At 39.9% G+C, this 25,257-nt stretch overlaps 1 protein-coding gene and 1 pseudogene across 2 annotated transcripts in view; both read right to left on the bottom strand.

Annotated features, from left to right (window-relative positions):
- Myo5b (myosin VB) overlaps nt 1-25,257 on the bottom strand; it is a 270,247-nt gene that overhangs the window by 196,349 nt on the left and 48,641 nt on the right. For both annotated transcript variants that reach the window (XM_033757427.1, XM_010621696.1), the window contains exons 2-4: nt 20,895-21,005; nt 5,784-5,955; nt 1,336-1,480 (exon numbers count right to left, since the gene is read on the bottom strand). In XM_033757427.1, coding sequence (XP_033613318.1) covers nt 1,336-1,480; nt 5,784-5,955; nt 20,895-21,005 — 428 coding nt within the window. The remainder of the gene's footprint in view (nt 1-1,335; nt 1,481-5,783; nt 5,956-20,894; nt 21,006-25,257) is intronic.
- Nucleotides 7,220-14,797, bottom strand: LOC104860509 (annotated as a pseudogene).

Raw genomic sequence — 25,257 nt, 5'->3', positions numbered from 1 at the left:
TTATGTAACCATTCCTCTTGATGCCTGCCCTTGTGGTCACAGTATTATACTTACATAAGTGCCTTCTCAGTCTGCATCCAACTAATTCTGCCAGATCACCCAGCTAAAACCCTACAGTTTTCTTGGAATCTGCAACATTGTCTCCAAACTCAATTTAAATGACACTAAGGCATAGCTTCTATTTATAGTTCCTGCAATTATGGGCTTTTACTGTCTTAGGTCTTTCTCTTTCCAACTAGTGAACTCTTTGAGAAGTAGAATGAGGAAAGTGTTCCCTATGTCAATCAACAGATGGATGGATAAAGAAAGTATGGTATTTATACATCATGGAATACTACTCTACCATACAGAAGAATAAACTTGAGTCATCTGTAAGAAAATGGATGGATGCTCCTTGAGACCATAATGCTAGGCGAAATTAATCAGACACACAAGCTTAAACATTGCATGGTTTTTCTTATATGAGAAACTCAAAATACACTAAAAATAAAGACCAAAATAAAAGAAGATAAGAGGAAACAGAGATCAGTCTTTTGCAAAAGGGAAGGGGACCAAGAGGTGGAGGGACAGGGAAGAGAAAACAAAGGGATTAAAAAAAATTGAGATGTACATGTACCAGCTACACCAGAGGAATGTAATTATTGTGTACAATGTATGCAAACTGTGTGCAAATATGTACTAACAAAAAACAAAATTTAAAAAGAATATAGATGTGAGAATTCAAAAAAGTGAAATGAGGTCTTACATTTCTTACAACTTCATAAATGTTTACTGATACAATTTAATGCAGGGGCTGAGGCTGTAGTTGAGGCAAATAAAAATAAGGGAGAGGGAAAAGAAGTGAAGATGCTATAAAATCATTCTCTTGAAACTTGGCATTGTAGTGCATGTCTGTAACCCCAGCACGTGGGAGGATGAATCAAAAGGATCACTGCCAAGTTTGAGGCCAGCCTAGGGTACATAGTGAGTTCAAGGCCAATCTGGACTACATGGCAAGACCCTGACTCAAAAAACTAAAATTCTATTAAGTGATCATAGATCAATCAATCCTCCATTCCTTTACACCAAGTGAGGAGCAAAGAGGGCCCTAAAGAAGTCAAGGAGAAACGATATGCAAGGGAAATAATTCTGAGGAACTGCTGCTCTCTAAGTCTAGGTTCAAGGTCACAAAAGCAAGACAAAGATAAAAGGGAAAAGAACTTGGGCTGCTTTGCTTCCCAGATGTTTCTTCAATCCTAGCCTCACTGCTCCCTGGTGAGCATGAATAGCAAAGCAAAGTGGGAACTCCCCTTCCTGCCCTGACTCTTGCGAAAACTAGAATGAGATTTTTCTCACCTGGCCATCTGCTTGTAGGCTTCTTCTGCCACAGCAAAGATGTGGGGGTCCATGTCTCCCATGTTTTGACCGCTGTAGGCATAGATGACATCTTGTCCGTAGATTGGCAATTGCTCATAAGGGTTAATGGCAACAAGCACAATACCTGCAGACAGACAACACAGTCAGATTTCTACAGTGCAACAGTCCTGTGGCATCAGCTTAAGGCACCAGTCATGTACATAGGAACTAAAGAATAAGAAGAACAGGATGAGTCTTAACCATTGAAGTAAATCAAGACAGATCTGTGTGCTTCTGAGGTAGGCACCCCTGAAGAAAAAAATGAGATACAGGCTGGGCCTCCAGCCAGCTTATAGCCTGGAAAAGCTATGTACTCACACATGCACATGCTCATAAATGATCAACACACTGTTCATAAAATACAGCTATGCAAAGTATTTCAGGATGACATAGAGGAGGTTTCTACCAATAGTACCAATAGGTATGAGACTTAAAAACTCATCTAAGAATTAAAACATGTGATAGTTTTTTTCATTTGTATATTGTTTATCTTAACTAAGATACAAACAATCTAAAGACAGAGTATAACTGGTGTACTACTTAACCTCTCAGTGCTTCAACAAAACAGAGCTAACAACTGCACCTACCTGGGATGTCTGCAGGATAACCTGAACAATAGGAGGAATATTCACATTAGTGCCTTGCACAGTAAGCACCATGTGTTTGCTTTTTATCATGTAATATCTTGTATCTTAATTTTTTCTTACATCTTGTGTTTCCCAAAAAGGACATATTGTAATGGCAGGTTTAATAAATATTCTGACTGAGCAATCAGGGAATCCTGTAAGATTCAGAGCGTCTTTTATAGGTAGGAGGGGCATTGGGGAATGTGCAAAGAAAAATGCAAATTCTTTCTCTAAGACAGAAGATTGACTTTCTTTCCCATAAGATCGTATTTTGGATGTCAGAAGATCTATGCACTGAGGTACAAAACCAGAAGCTTTTCCAGTTGCTTGGGGAAGAGGAAATAAGAACAGTCAGGTTTCTGGCCATGGGAATTCTACATTGTGTTCCCCTCTACTGAGACATGAGGAATCTAAAGTGTAAGAAATCAGATTATTCCAAGTAAAGATGTGAAGGCCAGGGGAGGGAAGATACATAAGACTTCCAATGCAAAAAGACTACCAGAGGGCAGGGAATTTAGCTTAGTGGTAACCGCCTGCCTCTCAAGTACAAGATCCCAAGTTCTATGCCTGGTACCAATAAATAAATAAATAAGAAATTACAAAAAGACTGCTAGGATCAAAAACTTGAAGTCCAGAATGCTTGTAAATTCTATAAAACAAGGCCAATCACTTGGAGAATCCTCTTAGAAGTACCAGTGCAAATTCTTATGGTTATTAGAGAAAGCTATCAATCTAACTCATGTAGCATTCAATTCAAATTTTCATCTCGGATCCTGAAGTTACATTTTCCTAAAATACTCTAGCTCCCACTAAGAAGCCAGGTCCCTGAATGGCTAATGCCAGAGTTGCTGTGGTATGCCTGGATAAACAGTGACCAAGGGCAACTCTGAGGGATTCCTAATATCGAAAGTTAATGATCATTTATCCTAAAATGGGAGATTTTTGTAAAGCATAAAATTCAAATCAAATTCCCACTAGAAGTTGGGGTGAAGGAGCTTTTGGGAAACTATCCCTCTCTCAAACATTAAAATCTGGCAGAACAGCTCACCCTAATATACTAGGTAACTTACCATTTCCAACTCCAATAAAAGTAGAAGGCAATACTGTGATCAGGAATAAGAATGGGGCTCTGGAGCACAACCAGGATAATTTCCACAGAGATGCTCCCTGGTCCAACTCCCCAGTCAACTTTCCAACTTGAAAGCGCAAACTTCTCAAGCAACAGTTCACCAGGTTTTATTTTTGACATACCACTTAACAATGCTCAAAGGGTGCAAAGAAACCAACATTTTCGGACATGGGAAAGGAGAAGTTTCAAGAAAAACACATATGATAATTTCAGAACTTTCTGTTTTTAAGCACTTGTTACAGGCTTCCTTACTAATTCAACAAAGATTCATCAAGTACCATGTTTGAACACAGGCAAATGAGAAGGTCAGAGAGAAAGGCAGCCATTTGAAGGAAAAAGCACAAGCCAGGCTCATATGTGCAGATGTGAATTTCATGGTGAGAGTATGCACCAGAGGTCAGATACTATGCTGGACCTACACTCTCTTATGAATCCAAGGACAGGCCTAAACCAGCTGCCCCATTGGGTGTGCCCCTTTCTACATTGGTTGAACTGTGATTAACACCAGCCATCCTACTGAGGCAAAGGCAGCTTACCATGTTCATTGATTGCAAACATTTTGAGGGATTCAGATGTGAGGTACTTGAACATAAGCATAAAATCAAAATTTTTAACCATTTAATAAACTGACATCTAAAGAAAAGCTTTTTTGTTTTTTTAAGAGTAGGAAAATTTATTGAGGGAAAGAAAGCTTCTAAGAGAGAGAAAGAGACAGAAGGGGGACCAGAAAGTGGGTTGCCCGCTCACCCCACTTCTCAAAGATGTTTTATACAGCAAAACCATGAGGTGAGATGGGTACAAAGTGGGACAAAACTGTAAGACCCAATGGAAAATTACAAGGTGGGCATGAGTTGGGGCAAAACCATAATCAACCAATAAGATTACAAGTACAGTTACCCAGGTAATATTGATTAAATGGGAATCAAATGGGGGAGCAAGCCACATAGCAAGCTTACAAGGATTTTCAGTAATGGAGGGGGTCAGGGATATTTCCTGGAAAGGCTGGTTTAAGGCCTTGGCTCCCCACCTAGGTGACTAAACTATTCAGAGTATCAATCACTGCTATTCATCCCCAGGTGAAGCACAAAGTTATAGTAGTTTCTCTCCTTTTACAATTCTGGCCTCCAGTGAATGTGTCGTGATTGTCCTCCATGTTGGCTCCTTGCTGTGTTGACTCCTTGGGGGCAACCCTGTCTAACTACCTACAAGATATCTAATTAATTTACCTATCTTCAAGATTCCCCCCTCTGAAGAATTGTCCCTAACTGCTGTGAGGGGGCAAAGGGTGAAGACAGCTCTGGCTACTTCCAGCTAAAGAGGGTCGTAGTTGTGATTAGCAGTTAGAGTTACTCCACAGAGGGTCTCTCTTAAGTAAGTGCCTGGCATTGTCATCTTGGTGGCTGTGCCTGGAGGAGAAAAAGCCAAAGAAACAGTTAAGAATGAATGGGCCAAATTATAAAGTCAGCAGGATTGCTATGAACATAGTCCACAAAGAAGATAAAGGAGAATGTCCAGGGGACTTCAGAATCCAGCATAGAAGTCATGTGGTTTGGTTTAGCAGTTACAAGTTGTTTACAAAGTCAATCTGGTGGATCCCAGTAAAAGAAGTCTAGCACATTTGTTATTGGTTCCATTTGTATGACTGCTTATAGTTTGGCAGCCTCTAGGCAAGAATAAACAAAACTTTTAAGAAATTAGAATATGCATAATCTTAGCGCAAGCACACTAGAATGAAAAGGCAGGTTGGGGAGAAAGTCGTAGAGATTGAAATAGTGATTGAACCTATTGTACTTAAGATTCTTTCATTGATAGAGTTTATCTATAAGTCTGATACTTTGTCATAAGTCTCTCTAGTTTTAGCTGTACGATGAGACAATCTGAAGAACAAATTTCACTAGAAATATAAAACTTTAGCTGAACTCTTACAGATTTTACCATAGTTTTTTCTAATGGTCCATAACCATGGTCAGCTACTGATAGAGCTGGAAACTGCCAGAAGGGGTCAGTGACTGGAGCCCGTTTTTATATCTAGCTTTATTACTATGGCATTATTTTATCCCTCTTAGGGTTCTTTTCTGCTGGGTGTTTAAGACCAAGTTAAAGCGAGACCTGTGTCAGTCAACATGAACCTCTTACTATCTAGCAAGGTCAGTTAAGTTTCTTCAGGCATAATTTTGGAACCATGCATAGAGCCTCTCAGCTCCTCTGTCAGAGTCAGCTGTCAGGATGGGTCATGGCCTTGCTTCACCATGTTGCTTTCAGTGACAGCATGGGAGACTTTTCCCTCATGGTGACCCTCCTTTGGCACACAGTATATTTGTCCTCTGGTGCCCAGCAATCTCCCTGCTCAGGAGGTTGAGTGACTTACCAAAGATGTAGGATCCTGTAGGAAAGGTTCCTTTGTGTCCTGGATCTTGTAGACCTTGAGGGGCCAGGGCCAAAATATTGGCTGTCCTCACAGCCCAGTTACCTTTCTAGTTTTGGTCTCCAAACTTTAGTTGTTGAACACCCAGAAGAGAAGATCAGTGATATTAGTAGTGCAGTAGGAGCAGTGAGCTTAACTATTATAATTTTGTCTGGACATTAGAAAAGCATTTCCAAACACATGCAAGCAACAGATATCCCCTACTTACCACAGTAAGTATAGATATGGTTGGACTCCAGGAAACGGACCTTCAGGTTATGCAAAACTGCAGGCTCATGGAGATAGCTAAGGGCAGTGAGATCATTTTCTCCCACCAAGATATCTGGATTCCGTAAGAAGGGCAGCTGGTTGCTTTGAACATCAATTGGGTATTCCCGAATCTAAAGAAATGCAAGTAGCAAACACATTGAGGCACAGTTATGAAACCTGTATTCAATGTCTTATCTTCCTGGCTACAATCACCATCCTAAAATGACCCTAAGTGCTTAAGATAATGTTTTAAAGAAAGACAAGCTGAACAAAATACTTGTGTTCTCATGAGAGACAAGCCCAAATGGAAAATTTACTGATAATATAATCTCAGTGTATCAATATAAAAGACCAACACAGGAAATTCAGGAAGCACAACCAAATTTAGGAGCACTTTTGCTTCTTAATAAAGAAAATACTCAGTTTTTAATTCTAGTTGCCACAGGGGTAGCTCTTTCACCCATTGGGAGACTTTTCCTTGATTGGTTGCATTTATTGGTGAGATTTCTTTATTTGTATTTTCCTCCAATCCACATATTTCCTGTTTATTTGGATTATCTACAATTGAGCCCCTGCACTCTATAAGTGGTCTCTATATATACCATCTGCAAATACATTGCTCTACAACCTATCTGCAACTTCCTTTAAGATGACAATTTTGCTTTTACCTAAAGTACAGTTAAGAACTTGGGACATATATGTGCAATCAGGGAGCAGGGTTATACATCTTAATGTCAAATCTCAAATGAAAGCCTTCTACTGCACTTTTTTGACATATCATTTGGACTATATACACAAAAATGTTTGAGAGGTCACAGTGAAGCTATACACACATGTACATGGACAGTAATTTATAAAAGGCATTGGTGGTATCTTTAAGCATCTAAGCAGGAAGAAGTTGGCTGGTGTTTTATCTGCTTTATTTGACCATTAAATTTCTAACCGTGTTCTTGAGAATAATCTGGGAAGTTTTCCTGATCTAGACTTACATTTTGAGAGCTCTGGAATATGGCCTAGGAATCTGGAGTTTTTAAAATATCTCCAATTGTTTAATATAGATGGCCTGTGGATTATATTTTATGAATTACTATCCTATGTAAGACTTCTTAGGAAATTCCATGGACACAGATTCAACTTGCTGGGGTAACAGTCAATTTCTAAGAGAATGAACTATCACTGCTCTCTAGGTCCTACTTTTAAGAGGACTTACACAATGAAATCTTTTTTTTTTTTTTTTTTTTTTTTTTTAAGCTGCAAAGGGCTTTATTTTCTTTTGGTCCAAAGGGGGCTCCAGAGGTGAAAAAGCTGCCCAGTGGCTGGAGGGAGAGGGTTAGGCCAAAGCCCTGATGTTGGGTGAGCAGGAGATCCTCAGAGGCTGCCAGACTCCCCTACCTCCTAGTCGAGCTTGAGGGTGAGCCTTTCAAAGAGGTACTCTTCCAGCCCAGCCTGGGGCCTGCCAGCCTGCAGAGATTACTGAGGTGGTCACCTATCTTGAGCTTCACCTCCTCGTCTAGAAAGTGCTTCTTCAGGAAGTCACAGAGATGGAGGTCTGTCTTGGCAGAGCCCAAGACATGAAGATCCAGAAGAGCTTGGTTCAGGTTCTTCTCCAGGGCCTGGCTGCTTCCATGGTGTCCAGGGTTTTACCCCATTCATCTTCAGAAGGTTTCCGCACATCTTGAAGGAGCACTCAGCCACTGTGCTGGTTTTGCATCTTCAGGAGATGCCCAGCACACCCTCACATTTCTCCTTAGAAATGGCCCACATCTTGATAGCAGCCATTCTTTGTGGGGTGAGGTGGAATCTCAGTGTTGTTTTCATCTGCATCTCTCGAATGACCAGTGATGTGGAACATTTTTTCAAATATTTTCTTGCTGCTTTTACTTCTTTGTCTGAGAAGTGTCTGTTCATTTCAGATGCCCATTTTTGAATCGGGTCTTTATATTTCGGGGGACTGATTGTTTTGAGTTCTTTATATATCCTTGATAATAGTCCTTTGTCTGAGGAACAGCTGGTAAAAATTTTTTTCCCACATTGTAGATTGTCTCTTAGTTCTGCTGATGGTTTCTTTTGAAGTACAGAAGCTTTTTAGTAAGATGAGATCCCAGTTGTTGATTCTATCTGCTAGTTCCCGTGCCACATCTGCCATTCAGTGGGACCAGGTAGCCACGCCCTCCCCTGCCTGCGTGCTACCAGCCCCAGCGAGGAAGGCGAGATTTGGAAAGCCACTCTGAGATCTGCTCTCCTGCCGCCCTGCTTGGGCCCATTAGGTGGGACTGGGTAGCCGAGCCCTCCCCTGCCTGCTCCACCACCAGCTCCAGCAAGGAAGGTAGCCGCGCCCCTGAAACCACCCCCGACCCTGCTCTCAGACCTCCTGACTGGGCCAGTCCTTGGACCCACTCAGCAGAGGCATAGGTGGCCATAAAAGGTATTTTTCTGAGCTCCTAACTTTGAACATCTTTAAAGAAATGGTGGGGGAAACCTGTAATAGAACTGTGCCGACTTCAACCCTGCAGGTCGGGGAACTCAATTTGGCCCTTGTGGCCTGAGGTCAGTCTGAGTCACGGAGATTTGCCATTGGCTAGCTGAGATCAGGGGACTTGGGTCTGCACATGGCTGTGCACGTGGTATATTATGAGAGCAGAGATATAGTTTGAAAGAAGCCCTTCAAATTCATTTTTTTTCTTTCTTTTCCTCATTCCACTCTGCAAATTCTTTCTTTTCTGTCCTCTTTCTCCAATTCAGTCTTTACTCCACCATCTTATCCCTCAGGTCCCTTTCTGTTCCTGATACTACCCTAACTCAGACTTCTTTTGTCATTTTTTTCTTTTTTTTATGTTCTTTTCTTCTGTCATTTTACCTCACTCATGGGTCAATAGTTTCAAGGGAAAGTGAGCCCCTATTACTGTTAAGGGGATATATTTTTGTCCTTATTCTTGCACTCTGTCTATCCCTTTTGAATTTAATAGTTTCACAAAGGTTGTATGGTCATTCTATGTCATCTGGCTTCACTTGAAACCTTCTCCACTTCTTTCAGTTATCTATTCCTCTCATTCTAACGCTTTTTAAGCCCCCATCCTAAATGGTAAAGATGCTATATTGAAAAGCATATTCACCACAAACATATTTTGGGCTGCTTCTTGATTTTAATTTAATTCACATAATTTAAAGGTGATAGATTAATGACTACCACAAGTGGTCAATTTGCAAGTTGTGCTTGATCTTATTGTGCTGCTGATTGTATCAATTGGGATAAATGATTGTGATTGATGTAATGAGTTGTTTTCTCTGATATTATGAAAATGACAATGTCTATGAGTCATTAGAGACTCAAAAGCTAAAGTGCAACTATATTAGGAAGACTTAAGTAATAACCCAGAAATTAAACCAAGGACAACCCAACAACAAAAATAAAAATGAGAAAACACTTAAGCAAGACACAAAGACAGACTTCCAGTTCACCAATGGCAAACACTAGGGTAAATGAGGATGAAAAGGCCGAGAGTGAACCACCAGGACACTCTGAACCCACAGCACAGGAAGTAACAAAACAGATCAATCCAGCTCTAGAAAAATTCAAAACAGAGATAATTTCCCAGATAACCATAAAGATGGTAAGCAAAATGGAAGTCATGATTCTAGACTCTAGAACAAAAACTGAGAAAAAAATAGATGAGCTCAAGACCATGATAGAAGCCATGAAGGCCCAGCATAAGAAAGAAATGGAAACAATGAATGCCCAACAGAGGAAAGAAATGGAATCCATAAAACAGATTCAAACAGATATCCAGGGGATTAGAAACTCTACTGAAAGTGTACGCAACAGAAGATTGCTAAAATATAATCTCAGATATAGAAGATAGGATTGCAGTCAGTGACCATGAAAACAGAGGACTCTTACAAACAGCAAGGGATCATGAGAAATCGATCCAACAACTCTTAGATGATGCAAAGAAGAATAACATAACACTGATAGGAATCCATGAAGTAGCAGGAGAAAATACAAATGACTTTAAAAAGCTGTTCACAGAATTAATGACAGAAAACTTCCCAAACAGAAGGGAAGAATTAGACATACAGATAAATGAGGTATATAGGACTCCAACTAGACATGATCCAAAAAAATCTACACCTAGACATATAATAATCAAGATCCCAGATATCTAACAGAAGAACAAAATACTAGAAGCAGTGAGAAAAGAAATAAATCACAAGCAAAGGAAAGTCAATCAGAATCACAGCAGACTTTTCAACTCAGGTCAAGGAGAGCCTGGAGTGAGGTATTGCAAGTCCTAAAGGAAAACAACCTCCAGCTGAGACTGATGTATCCTGCAAAACTCTCTTTTAAAATGGATGGAGAAATAAGATATTTCCATGACAAAGAACACCTGAGAAACTTCATGAACAACAAACCAGCACTATAAGGAATTCTAAATAATATCCTAGAAAAAGACAATGAAGGTCACAACACCATAAGTCCCAACAGAGCAAATCAAATAGGAAAGGCAAGGAACTAAAAGGAGTGTGTGAGGGGGGTAAAAAGAGTCAACAAAAGTAAAATAATATGACAATACTAAGTCAGTACATATCGGTTATAATGATCAATGTCAGTGGCCTCAATTCACCAATCAAGAGGAATAGACTGGCAGAATAGATTAAGAAGCAAAATCTAACAATCTGTTGTATACAAGAAACACACCTAGCACAAAAAGAAGCTCATAGACTGAAAGTGAAACGATGGAAAACAATTCTCCACATGACAGGAGCCCAGAAAAAAGCAGGGGTAGCAATCTTATTCACAGACAAAGTAAATTTCAAATCAAAACTGATTGAGACAAAGAAGGCCACTACATCCTTGTAAAGGGAACAATTCAAGAGGAAGAGATGACAATCATAAACACATGCACCTAATGTTAATGCCCCCAACTATATAAAACAAATATTAAGTAACACAAAAAACCAAATAAGCACTAATACAACTGTAGTGGGGGATCTAAATACCGCACTATCACAAATAGACAGATCATCTAGGCGGAAAATCAACAATAAAATACTAGAACTCAACTAAGCTTTTGAATGCATGGACTTAATAGAATCCATAGAGTGCTCCACCCCACAAAATCAGAATATATATGGGTCATTCTCCAAGATAGAACACATACTAGCTCACAGAACAGGTTTGAATAAATGCAAAAGAATCGAAGTTATCCCCTGTATATTATCAGATCATAGTGAAATCAAGCTGGAGATCAATAGCACAAGAAATCATAGGAACTTCACAAACACATGGAAACTGAACAACATTCTCCTGAACAATCAATGGATCACAGAGGAAATTAAAGAAGGAATCACACAGTTTTACAAATAAATGAAAATGCCAATACAACATACAGGAATCTATGGGACACAATGAAAGCACTTCCATGTGGAAAATCCATAGCACTGAATGCCCACACTAGGAAAACAGAGTGAGCTCAGATAAACAACCTAACAATGACTCTTAGACTCCTAGAAAAACAAGAGCAAGAAAAATCCAAAGCTCAAACAAGAGAGGAAATTATAAAGATTAGAACAGAAATCAATGCAATGGAAACTAAGAAAACGATACAAAAAATAAATGAATCAAAGAGTTGGTTTTTTGAAAGAATAAATAAAATTGATAAACCCTTAGCTAATCTTATCAAAAAAAGAAAGAAAAGGCTCAGATCCATGCAATCAGGAATGAAAAAGGCAAAGTCACAACAGATCCAACAGAAATCTAGAGGATCATTAATACCTACTTTGAGAACCTGTACTCTAATAAATTGGAAAACACAGAAGAAATGGAAAGATTTTTAGATACTTATGAATTACCAAAGTTGAACAAAGAAGATTAAAAACATTCTAAACACCCCAATTACAGTCAGTGAAATTGAAAATGTAATTAAAAATTTATCAACAAAGAAAAGCCCAGGTCCTGATGGATTCACTGCTGAATTTTACAAGACATTTAGAGAAGAATTACTGCCTTTACTCTTCAAACTTTTCAATGAAGTTGAAAGGGAAGCTATACTTTCAAATTCATTCCTGGAAGCAAGTATCACTTTGATTCCCAAACCAGGGAAAGATGCAACTAAAAAAGAGAACTACAGGCCAATCTCCTTAATGAACATAGAGGCAAAAATCCTTAATAAGATACTAGCAAACAGAATACAGAGGATCATCAAGAAGATCATACATCCTGACCAATTCGGATTTATTCCAGGGATGCAAGGATGGTTCAACATACATAAGTATGTTATGTAAATGTAATACACTACATTAACAAAGTCAAATACCAAAAACCATGTATATGATCCTCTCAATAGATGCAGAAAAAGCATTTGACAAAATTCAACACCCATTCATGATAAAGACCCTGCAAAAAATTGGAACAGATGGTCTATACATCAACTTAATAAAGGCTATCTATGAAAAACCAACAGCCAACATCATATTGAATGGCCAAAAACTGAAAAATTTCATGTTAAAATCAGGAACAAGACAAGGATGCCCATTATCACCACTCCTCTTCAATATAGTTCTGGAAACATTAGCTACAGCAATTAGACAAGAGAAAGAAATTAAAGCAATAAAGATAGGAAAGGAAGTTAAACTGTCATTATTTGCTGATGATATGATACTCTATATTGAAGACCCAAAAAACTCCACCAAAAGACTTCTAGACTTAATTGACAGATTCAGTAGAGTAGCCGGATACAAGGTGAACACTCAAAAATCAATAGCCTTCTTGTACACAAATAACAAACTCACTGAGAGAGAAATTAGGGAAACAATTCCTTTTACAATAGCATCCAAAAAAATGAAGTATCTAGGAATCAATCTAACAAAAGAAGCGAAAGACCCCTACACTAAAAACTATAGCACTTTGAAAAAAAGAAATTGAAGAGGATATAAGAAAATGGAAAGATATCCCCTGCTCCTGGGTAGGAAGAATCAACATAGTGAAAATGGCCATACTACTAAAACTGCTATACAAATTTAATGCAATGCCAATTGAAATTCCAACACTATATTTCACAGAACTAGAAAAGAGAATCCAAAAATTCATTTGGAATCATAGGAGACCTAGAGTAGCAAAAGCCATCCTAGGCAACAGAGACATGGTAGTGGGTATAACAATTCCCAAATTGAAACTATACTACAAAGCCACTGTGATAAAAACAGCATGGTACTGGCAAAGAAACAGACCTGAGGATCAGTGGAATACATTGGAAGACACAAAAATCTATATGTACTCACCTATGTCATCTTTTACAAAGGAGCTGACCATCCTCAGTGGAGGAAAGATAGCCTCTTTAATAAATGGTGTTGGAAAAACTGGATTTCAACCTGACAAAGATTAAAACTGGACCCTTATCTTTCACCATGCACTAAATTAAAATCAAAGTGGATTAAGGATCTAAACATTAAAGCAGAAACACTAAACTTGCTGGAAGATAAGTTAGGCAGAACTCTGGAAGACATTGCCATGGGAAAAGATTTTATGAACAAATCCTCAATAGCACAGGAACTAGCAGAAAGAAGCAATAACTGGTTTCTCCTCTTATTAAAAGGCTCTGCACTACAAAAGAAACCAACAGAACTAAGAGACAACCTACAATGTGGGAAAAAAGTTTTACCAGCTGTTCCTCAGACAAAGGACTACTATTTAGAATATATAAAGAACTCAAAACAATCAGCCCCCCAAATATAAAGACTCAATTCAAAAATGGGCATCTGAAAAGAACAGACATTTCTCAGACAAAGAAGTAAAAGCAGCAAGTAAATGTATGAAAAAATGTTCCACATCACTGGTTATTTGAGAGATGCAGATGAAAACAACACTGAGATTCCACCTCACCCCACAAAGAATGGCTGCTATCAAGAAATCAAATAATACCAAATGTTGGTGGGGTTGTGGGGAGAAAGGAACCCTGTTCCATTGTTGGTGGGAGTGCAGACTGGTGCAACCACTATGGAAATCAATATGGAGATACCTCAAAGAGCTGGGACTAGAAGTTCCATTTGACCCAGCCATTCGTCTGCTGGGTATCTTTCCAAAAGAATTAAAAGAATCATATCACAGTGAAATTATGTGCACCAATGTTTATAGCGGCACAGTTTGTAATAGCTAAAACTTGGAAACAGCCCATTTGCCCATTTGTGGTTTTTCTATAAGGTGGAACATTACTCAGCCATAAAGAATGAGAAATTAGGCCAGACGTGGTGGCACACGCTTGTAATCCCAGCACTTGGGAGGCTGAGGCAGGAGGATCACTACAAATTCGAGACCAGCCTGGGCCACATAGTGAGTTCCAGGTCAGTCTTATCTACATAGTGAGACCCTGTCTCGAAAAACCAAAAAACAAAACAAAAAGAATGAGAAATTAGATTCATTCATAGGAAAATGGATACATTTTGAGGATATACTCCTAAGCAAAATAACTAAGTCACACATGTGTAAATACGAATAGTTTCTCTGGTGTAAATAAAATGTAATAGTACATAAGATCCTAATGAGATAATGGGCATTGTGAAATGGAAAGAAAAGGGCTAAAGGTGTAGGGAAAATGGGAAGCGTAGGGCAAAGGTAGTAATGGAAAAAAGTATGAGAAAATGAAAAATGGAAATAAAGTGTTTGTAAATGGGGAGGGGAGGAGGGGGTGAAGGGAGGGCAGCAGGGACAAGGGGAAAAAATGAGAATCAACACCTGTCATGTAAAGGTACAAGATCCCAGTAATGGCTGTAACTGTACTGTATACCTAGAATGTATCAATAAACTCAAGGAAAAAAAAAATAAAAGAAATGGCCCACATCTGCCAGAGCCACATCGTTATGGTCGAAGTAGTAGCCCAGAGAGGGGTAGGTGTTGGAGGCCCGCAGGTGCACATTTACCAGGTGGTTGACTGCAGCCTCCACCCCAGTGGAATAATTCTGACTAATCTGAGAAGTCATGACTGGTCAGCAATAAGGAGCTACCCACAAAAGAACGGTGTTGGTGGTTCTGGAAGCAGGAGATGGGTGAGGTAATGGTCACAAAATTTGTAACTAGAAGGTGGATCGAGGATGAAAAAAAGGGAGTCCCTGGATCTGTTCCAGCCAAACACTGTTGAAGCAAGAGACAGATCTGTGGGACCTCCAGAAGCACCTCTAGCCCTTTTTTTGGTGGGGGGTACTGGGGATTGAGCTCCTGACCTTGCACTTGGGAAGCAGGCAGCAGAAACACTGAGCTAAATCTCCAGCCCACATAACCAAATCTTATATGAGTGCTAAAATAAAATGTAGTAACAGATCCAGAAATAAATGGAAACATGTATGGAAAATTTCTACATAATGATAAAATTATAAATAAATGGTAAAAGGAATTTTTCAAATATTAATGATAGGTAAATTAGCCATTAGGGAAAAATTAAGTGTTTTATTCTCAAACTAAAAAATAATTTAGATGTAAAAACTTAATAAAGCCAAAAAGAATTAAGATGAAAATCAGAAAATATCTGTGTGAGTCTGGGGAGAAAGGACTTTTGAAAGATGATAAAAAAAACTAGACTCACATAAAATATTAATAAATTTGGTTATAATATAGAACTTTAAAACTATCTTAAAACACACCACCTGCAAAGTCAGTTTGGAGAAAGGGACAAGTATTCCATATTACACTACAGATTTCATACTATTCGTGCCTAGAGTTTTTAAAAGTCAAGATGACAACTAACAGTCCCAACAGAAAGTTGAGTACAGTATACAAATCACAAAATAAGAAACAAACACTTGGCATACAAAAAACTATTCATGTTGGCCACTCACCATTAGAAAATAAAAGACATCAGCACTAATATTATCCACCAGGTAAGCAAAGGCCTAAAGACTTAAGACAACCTCACAGGAAGAGAATGGACAACCAGGTCCAGCCCATGTGGTCAAAGGCTGGCCCCATCTCTCTGGAAGGCAGTGATAGGGTCTCTGAATTTTTCCTTCAAAGGACTCTTCTTTCTTAAAATAATTTTACAGGTAAACAAAAATACACACTAATACTATAAATAGTGAAGGTCGAATATATATAGATGGTCAGGTAGTTACAGTACCCTCCTGAATTAAAAAGAAAATGACACAAATGGATCCCACTTATTTAAAACTATGTATTAAAATCTGTCTGAAACAATGTTCCACAAAATACTATTGGTGATTTTTCTTCTGTGTATAAGTTGTTTATTTTTCTTTTTAAATCAAGTTTCTTTTCTTTCTGTGAAATGTTCTATTTGTATTAAATTTTCTCTAAACAGTAAACTAGTAAATATCATGGAGACAATGCAGCAAAAAGTTCCACAGGGTACAAAGAAGGGACAATAGAGTTCTGAGAGTTGATTTTGGTTCATTAAATTCTAGAGTTGGTAGCTGTGTTAGTTTTTTCATTACTGTAATAAAATATCTGAGATAATCAAATTGTAAGGAAAAATCACTTATTCTGACTCATAGTTTCAGAGGTTTCAGTCGATCTTTGTTTGATTCTATTGCTTTGGGCTTGTGCAAGGCACAATACCATGGCAGGGAGTGTGTGGTGTAGCAAAGAGGTTCACTTCCTGGTGGCCAGAAGCAAAGAGAGAGAAGGGACTGGGGTTTCAATGGCCCCCTTTTTTAGGGTACACCCCAGTGATCTAGCTTCCTTCCATAGACCACAACTCCTCAAACTTCTACCCATCCCAATAGCACTACAGGCTGGCAACTAATCATGTAACACAAGAACCTTTGAGGAAACTCAAGGTTCGAACTTCGTCATGTGGGTCAGCAGTGTCACTGGGACTCTGCAACACCTCCCTCTCTAAGCTATTCCAGCAACATCCACTAGAAATATCCAGCAACTCTCCATGCCCTCCCCCATCCCCTTGGCAAGCAGCACAGGGACAGTTAAGCATGGAGCCACAGCCCTCATTCCACCCTGCCCTTCGATATTCAGATTGGAAAGCCATAATCTCAGCACAATGTCTGCACACCCCACAGCAGGAACACTAACATTCTATCTTTTCTCAAATGAATCCATTCTCAAATGAAGACTTTCCAAAATTATATAAAGACAAATGCATATGCAATTTTGTGAAAACATGTCCACAAATAAGCTAGTGGTATTGGTTACAGCAAAATTGATAAGGGTAAAAATGCCACAGCAGCAGAAAAGAGGCAGGAGCTGCAAGCTCAGCATTTCAAGCTACAGATTCCTGGGTGTGCAGAGGGAAGGAGAGATTTGAGAATAGATTTTTGTTTTTGACAGGAATTTGAACTTAACACAGCTATTCCTGCCCAACATTTTGGATAGCTGTGGCTCCAGAGGTGCCACCAATGGGGAACACACTATAATATTGAAAAAGTTGTACTACTCCTAAATTTGTTTATGGAGAGATGTAAGTACAACATTGCTAAAGCAAAGATGCTGGTTCCTTGTACTGGCAGCTGGTGAAGATCAAATAGAAATGAAAATATTTTTATTTATAAACTACTATTTTATATTTAAAAATAAAACTATTAGACTTTCTTCAATTCTTTTGATAATATATACTTGAAATATTTAAACAGATGTAGGCTTATGTCATCTTGCCACAATCCCATAAAATGCTGGAGTAGGCTTGGATATACTGAGAGCACACTACTCCCTATAAAGCTCACTTATTCCCCATTTTGCTTTCTCTCATTAACAAAAGTCAGGCTTTTGCACACAGGGAGCATTCACCATCAAGGTGGCTGACAGAGGGTGGATACAAACAACTGAAAAGCAATCTAAAAGCAAAAAACCATGGTAACCGGGAGTTTTCCTAGCCACTAGAGGGCAGGAGTGGAGCAGTTTGTAAGGGAGGAGGGGCCAGGAAAGAGACTCTGGCCAGAGTTACACCCCAGTCAAAGCATGAGGATGCCACATCTATCCAAGGGTCACATCTCCCGAAACACCTGATCCACTTTAGAAGCAGGGTTCTAGACTAAGCATTAGCACACAGATAGCTTATACTTATCATGGCCCTGTGAAGAAAGAAGAGGACACAGTCCTTATCACATTAGGAGCAATATAAAAATACATTATGAAGCTGGGCGTGGTGGCACACGCCTGTAATCCCAGCACTTGGGAGGCTGAGGCAGGAGGATCACTGTGAGTTCCCTGGGCTACATAGTGAGTTCGAGATCAGTCTCAACTACATAGTGAGACCCTGTCTCAAAAAACCAAAAACCAAACCAAACCAAAACAAAACATTATGGTAGGTTAAATAAACCAGACACAGAAGCACAAACACTGTATAATTATACTTGTATAAAGTACCTGGAACAAAGTCATAGAGACAGAAAGTAGAATGCTGTCTTCCAGCGAATGGGGAAGGGGATTGGAAAGTTAATGTTGAATGGGGACAGTATCAGTCATACAAAATGAATATCGTTCTGCAGGTTGTGGTGGTGGTGGTTCCACAATGCAAAAGCCACTAAATTGAACACTTAAAAGTGGTTAACATGGTAAATTTTGTGTTACACATGTTTTATCACCATAATCATGAATGAAGTTTAAACAGTGAGAAGCCTGAATATCCTGAACAAGTACAAGATAGGTCAGCAGTAAGGTACAAGGTCCTGCCATTAGTCCAGGGTTAGGACACTATCTCTACCAGATAATCTAACTATAATCTTTTGCCACTGCAGTGACATCGGAGGCTGGAAGAGCAGCTGGGTCAAATATCCTACCACCAAAGATGGTTTCTGCTTCAGAAGAGATGCTTTGTGAGCCTTCAGCATCCAGCCACACAGCTTCAATGCTCCTGCCTCTGGTGCACAGTGACAGAGTTGCTCAGAGTTAACTGTGAGCAAACCACAGCCCATGAGTCAGCTGGACAGACTCAGCCTGTTATTTTTCCAGAGCTGCTGATCTCCAGTCCCAGGCTTCCTTCAGATTCCATGCTGATTGGCCTCAAAACCAAGGAGAGCAGAAATGGGCCTGGAGAAGCTGCCAGATTCGTCATGCAAGGCCAAATCCGTGTGCAGCGGAGAGGCCAGCATCTGCTCTGTTTTAGCAATATGGCAGATCATTCCTCACTACCTCTGTACAACTTTTAAAAACACCTACCCACTTGAAAAGATCAACTGCAATGAAATCTGGTGGAATAGAAGACACACTACTCAAGTGGGTGGATTAATTTCATTTTGTTTCAGGCATGGGGTGGGAAGTTATTCAACATGATAAACAGGATTCCATCTGCTAGGGGTTTTGTTTTGCTCAAAACCAACAAGATAGGGTTAGCAAAATCTGCCAGCAATGAGAGCAAAGGTTAGGGACATACTTTCTTAAAACTCACAAGCCCTCCTCCAGTTTTTAACAAGTGGCATGTGCAAGTTGATACAAAACAGAGGAGAATGTTCAAGCAACAGGTTAATTACTAACCATTAGAAAATGGAGTCCAGAGCAAAGTGCTTGGAAAAAATGAAAAACAATGAGACAGTAAATAGTTCAGTGTGAAAGGACATGAAACAGAATTTGTGTTGCTGGAAGTCAGAGAAGGGTGATAAACATACCAAGCCGACCTTTCCACCAAGCAATGCCTGCTCTGTAGCCCAAACAATCCACCCCAAAGCTAATTCTTGACATCTTCCCACCTCTTTGTTGAAAACCTAGTTCTCCCGTCTCTCCTACTCTATACCCTGCATAAACTATTGCCTGCATCCTCAGGCAGTGTCCACCTGACTGTTCTTTTCTACACTGGAGTTGAGATACACTGGTTTCCTTTCCTTCCTTTGCACAAACCCAGGAGACTCTTAGGTCTCAGGGATTTGGCACACACAGCTCTACCAGCATACTCTACTCTCAGCCCATTGCACCTGTCCCTTCAGTGGCTGACTTCTTTCACATGCTCTCCTCACCAAACTTGGTCTTGCTGAGAAGCCTGGCCACAGTAGGTTCCAAAATCTGTTTTTCCACATCTCATATACTTGGTCTCATGTTTTTATTTGTCATGGAGATGCTGTCTCATTTCTATTTTGTGTCTCATCTAACACAGAGCTGATCCAGCATAGTGTTGGATGAGCATTAAAATACGTGAAATGCTCAAATTGCAGTGGGCTGCTCATAAAACACATAAAACACAAAGAGAAAATGAACCAGACTTCTTAGGAGGAATAAAATTTCACATTGTCTCTTTATGAAGGAAACAACCTGAAAATCTTAACAAATAAAGAATGCTCTTTTCAGAAGCTAACATATACAGAGTTATGTGCCAGGTACTACTTTTGACTCAGTTTATTCTCAAAATATCTTTAGATAAACTATCACCCCCATTTCTGCACAGGAAGTAATAGGCACTGCTACAGTTCAGGTAGAGAATGTCCCCCAAAGCCTCATGTGCTCACAGGCAGGGCTTGTGGGGTGGGGGTTGGGTGCACTGTGCTCACCAGGTGGGGCCTGGTCAGAAGAGGCAGGACACTAGGGATGTGTCCTCCTTCTTTTTCTGCTTCCTGGCTGCCTTGAGAGCCGCTCCCCTCCACCCAGGCCCTTTCACCCAGCACTTCCTGGCCTGGAACAAGTGACAATGGACTATAATCCCTAACCAAAATAAACCCATCCTCCTTTAGGCAGTTTAAGTGTTAAGTACTGTGTCATAGTGATGAAGAAAGTGACTAAGGCATGGAAGAATGCTAGCTTGATCAAGGTCATAAAGCCAGTAATGTCTCAGCCAGGACCCATCCAAGCAGGCTGGCTCCAAAGCCCATGCTTTCACACCGCATCTGCAGTGCTCCTTGGGATAGCTCCATTCTCTCACTACCCACATATGCCTCAACTCCACAGAGAGGATTTCTTGTTTCCTCCAATCTACCAAAACTGATTCTTGCCCCATATGATTTTTCCATTGCTAACTCCAATGGAAACTTAAAATGTGATGAGAACCCTCATGGTTTAGTTCTTTCTCATTTATTATCAATAGCAACAACAACAAAAAGAATCCAGAGTCTCAGAAGCTTGAATGACCAGGACCTAAGCACACAATTTACCACAGGCTCCTAATCAGCTTCCTACTCCAGGACCAGCACTTACAGTTTCATCTTCCAGTTTGAGCTGGAGGCTCTTTTCTCCCTCTCTGTAGTCCTGGGTTAGTTCAGCTGAGCGCCACACTTCATCGGGGTCAGGAATCCAGACCCTTGTGTACTGAAAGATAAGGGAAGAAACTTAAGTACAAAGTGGAAACATTTACACTTCTAAACACATATCTAGCAGGGGTCATCAGGCAAACTTTTAAAGCCATCTGCATACGTCTTTCCTCCTTTTCATTTCAAGACACAAGGTGACCCAATATCATGATAGCAGATACATAACTCACAGGATAGCAGAGGGTACCTTCTAACTCTTAGAAAACATCCCAGATCAATGGAATTAGAATTCTGCCAAAGACCACTAAGCATACATTTGGTTATATCCACAAGGGCTTTGCATTATCCTCTCAAAAGAGTGGTTTAAAAAAAAAAAGAGAGAGAGAAGGCAATGTCAGAAGACCTAGCACGCTAAAAGCAACAAAGTCACACACACATGCATGCACACACACACACCAAGAGCTTAGAGCCAATCTTCACAGTTTGGGAAATCCTGCTTTGATATTCCGCATTCAGGGGTCAAGCCATTTTCCCACAGAAATAAAAGTGGTCAACAAATTCAACACATACTTCAGCATCCTAAGTTGTCAGCTACTTAAGATATCTTTGTGCATTCTTTGAGCCATAAAATCATCCACAATTCTGGCTCCACAGCCCCCAGTTGCTGTCTTGATTTGAAGACAGTCATTTAACCTGACCAAGTTCTAGGAGGAAAGAATACAGGCTTTCTTAGCAGGAAGACAGGGAGGAGTAGCCTTCAGTGACAGGCCACACATATCTCTACTTAGTCTGTTTCTCAGTCCTGACTACATGTTAGAATCACCCAGGAAGCTCTGAAAATATAAACTCTGGGTTCCATCTCAGACTAAATCAGGATCTGGTGTCACAGAAAAGGTCCTGGGAGGTCGAGGGACAAGCGTGTGCTGCTCTCAACTGCAGCATCTGGATCTACTACTGCCATCACTCCTGGTCTCACCCTGCTGCCAAATTTCTGAATTTTCCTCTCCCAGCTAAGGGATTTCCATGGGGCTCCTTTGCTTTAGAAGCTGTGTGTTTGTGTACATACATACATGCAATTTTTGTGCCACGGAGTATTCTCAGCAAACCTGAGACAAGTGTCACCTTTGACCAAAAGGTTAGCCACAGCGTATGTTTGGGTCAGACTAATCCACAACTGTCAGCTGAGTAATAGCTCTAAACACGGGCCTTAAGGCCAATCAGCTACCTATGCACAAGCAGCCAGCTGGCTTTATTTAGGTCCTACCACTTTTTAAAGACAGTATTTTCCTCCTGGTGGTCACTGGTGTTTGTGTTTGAAAGCAAACCCTGAGTTCTGCCACACTTGTCTCTAATTCACTATCAAGCAGTGAAAGTCCTAAGCCAATAAAATCAAAAGCTAATCAATGAGAAAGCAAACATCAACTCATTTATATCCTTCACATTTGAGCTCAGGGTAGGTGGCCAAAGTCATTTTTTTTTTCTGGCATTACAAAGAAAGACTCACAGAATCATAACCTTCTCCCTGTGTATTACAGTTATATTTACAGTAAGATACCATAACACTTTATAATATCAACTATACAGATACAGTGTTTGAGAGCTTCTAAGTAAAATATAATCTCCAGAGAAAGCTTTCTGAGCATTTGCCAACCTCAACTGTCAGCATTCCTTTTCTGATCGGGTGTTTTAACTGACCTTTCTCCATGATCATCTAAACTCACCACCCACTCAGCTACAACTTTAAGGTGCTAGGCTTTGGATTGAGTAGCCTTTCTTCAGCCTCACTACAGCTCTCTGGTCACTCTGCAGAATTATGTTCCTAGGACTTCCCCTCTGATCAGCACACCCAAGTTAAGTTTACCTAAAACAAAGTCTCCACTTGATGTAAATGATGCCAGGAATGGCTCAAAGTAACAGTTTGACAAATAAACATGGAAAAAACAGGAAATCCAAGCAGATACGGAGGTGTGGCCTCATGCGGCCTTCACCCCACTACCCATGTGCCATTTACCGCATAGTTAACTATAGCCAGCACTGGGAGAATCTGCTCCTGCCTACTTCCTCTGTTCAATTCCTACTTTGAGAGAGTGCATTTATCTTTTCAATTTATCTAAATCTCTCTTCTCAAAGTAGACTGAAAGTACCTAGCAGGCAGAAAATTGAGTTTTGTATTCGTCCATATTCACAGAACCTATAACAGCATCAAGGGTGTAGAAGATCGTAATGATACTACATTTAGCTGTTTGCTCCTTCCTACGAGAGCTTGGCATTACCATAACCTAGGAACATGTTAAGAATGCAGACCCTATAAGACACACATGAAGATATCAAATAGTTTCTCTGGTGTGAAAAACTAAAAGTGTAAATTGTATAACTGTATACAAATTGTATAAGTGATAATGTGAAATAGGAAGAAAGGGCTAAAGGTGTAGGGGAAGTGGGAAGGGTAGGGAAAAGGAAATAAGGGACAAGAAAAAATATGAGAAAAGGAAAAAATGGAAGCAAAGTCTTCGTAAATAGGAGAGTGTGGAGGGGGTGTAAGAAAGGCAGGGGTATGGGGAAAAAACGAGAACCAAGATCTGTCGTGTAAGGGTACAAGATCCCAATGATGTATATACTTAAAAAGTACCAATAAACTCAGTAAGATTTAAAAAAAAAAGAATGCAGACCCTGATCCTTCACCCAGATCCACTCAACCAGGACCTGCATGTCTGACCACTGTGTCTGATCCTGCGACATGGTCTCATACTTCTCCACCGGGGAATGGGTTGGCAAACTATAGCTATGAGCCAAAACTGGCACCATGCCTTTCTTGTACAGTTTCTGAGATTAAAATGGTTTTTAAACTTTCAAATGGTTAAAAAGATCAAAGGATAACATGAAAAAAATTACACAAAAGTCAAATTTCAATGTCTATAAACAAAGTTTTCCTGTAACACAGCCACACTCATTCTCATACTATGTATGGCTACTTTCGCACTTCAATTATACAGATGAGTTGTGACAGAAACCCTATGGCTCAAAGCCTATGTTATAGCTCATGTCTAAGATGTACCCTAAAAACTATGCAGTCACAGCTGGGGCTTTTTCAAAGGTAGCTGGATCTAGAGTGTGTAATTCTGGGATTGATTCTTGGTGCAATGCTAGGCTTAAGGGCACCAGGATCAAGAGTGTGAAAGCTACCTACCCTAAGTAGCCTGAATAAGATATAAGGGAAAGAAAGAGCTGTGGTTGCCTCCTCCTTTGTTGCTTTTGCTACCTTCTACCTGCCAGGAACTACTGCCACCCTGCCATGTGCCTGCTTTGGAACTCACCAATTTTGGACTGTAACCTCTACAAACTGTAAGCCAAATAAATCTTTCTTCTTTGAATTTTGGGTGTCAGGTATTATCTCAGCAGCTAGAAAACTAAGACTGCCTATATTTACTGTCTGGCCCATTACAGAAAGTACCAACAGAAAGGCCAAGTTCCACCTTGTACTTGCTACCTCTTCTGGCAGTATCCTTCTTTATCTGCCTGTGTTGGCAGAGTTCTAATTCTAGTACCACCTCCTCTAAGTCAGCCCTGCTTAATCATGAGGTGCCACAATAAACCCTTCCCTGGTTAGTTTCTTTCTGGCTCTTTCATTTCAGTTGCATCTCGTTTCTGTGAGGTTGTTCAGGTACACAATCAGGCATCTTTTTAAACCTTGGGACCCAGCACATCCTTATCACATAGCTAATGTTTGCTAAATTTTCACAAGCACAAAAACAATCAGTAGAATGTGTGTTTATGAAGCACTTAGTATATACCTAAAATACACTGTGGTAAGCCTCATGTGTACTCCAGTACAGTACAAACATGGAAATTTATTCCCTGAATGAACTTCAGCAACCTTTAATATCTAGTTGGGTAGATAATTCCAAAAAAATATTCTCTGATCAGGTGATGTGACCAGTTCCTAAGGAAAACTAACTACCCAGTTTGAGAAGGAAAAACAGGGTATGCAAAAAGTTAATGTCAACTTAGAGAGGAAGTGGGTAGCCAAAGTCTTAAATACTTTTTAGAGGGATATTGTATATGTAGACCTGATCAAGAAAGCCTTAGACTCAAATCCAGTAAACACTGACACCTACTGTGCATCTGCAGTGGGCCAGATGCCATCATACACTTCTTCAATATCTACATTAATGGCACTTGCAGATAATACATTGAGGTTATAGGAGTTCACTGTTAAACCACCAGAATGATGCTAACCCTCTGTTCTGAGAGCACAGGGCAGTTGTCATCTTCAGCCTCCACACCAGCTCCCATCTGCTTCTTGCTTCACT

Source organism: Fukomys damarensis, unplaced genomic scaffold, assembly GCF_012274545.1.
Source record: "Fukomys damarensis isolate Sample0158 unplaced genomic scaffold, DMR_v1.0_HiC HiC_scaffold_30, whole genome shotgun sequence".
Classification (NCBI taxonomy): domain Eukaryota; kingdom Metazoa; phylum Chordata; class Mammalia; order Rodentia; family Bathyergidae; genus Fukomys; species Fukomys damarensis.
Note: the sequence above shows the minus strand (reverse complement) of the source record. Positions and strands in the feature narration are given on the sequence as shown.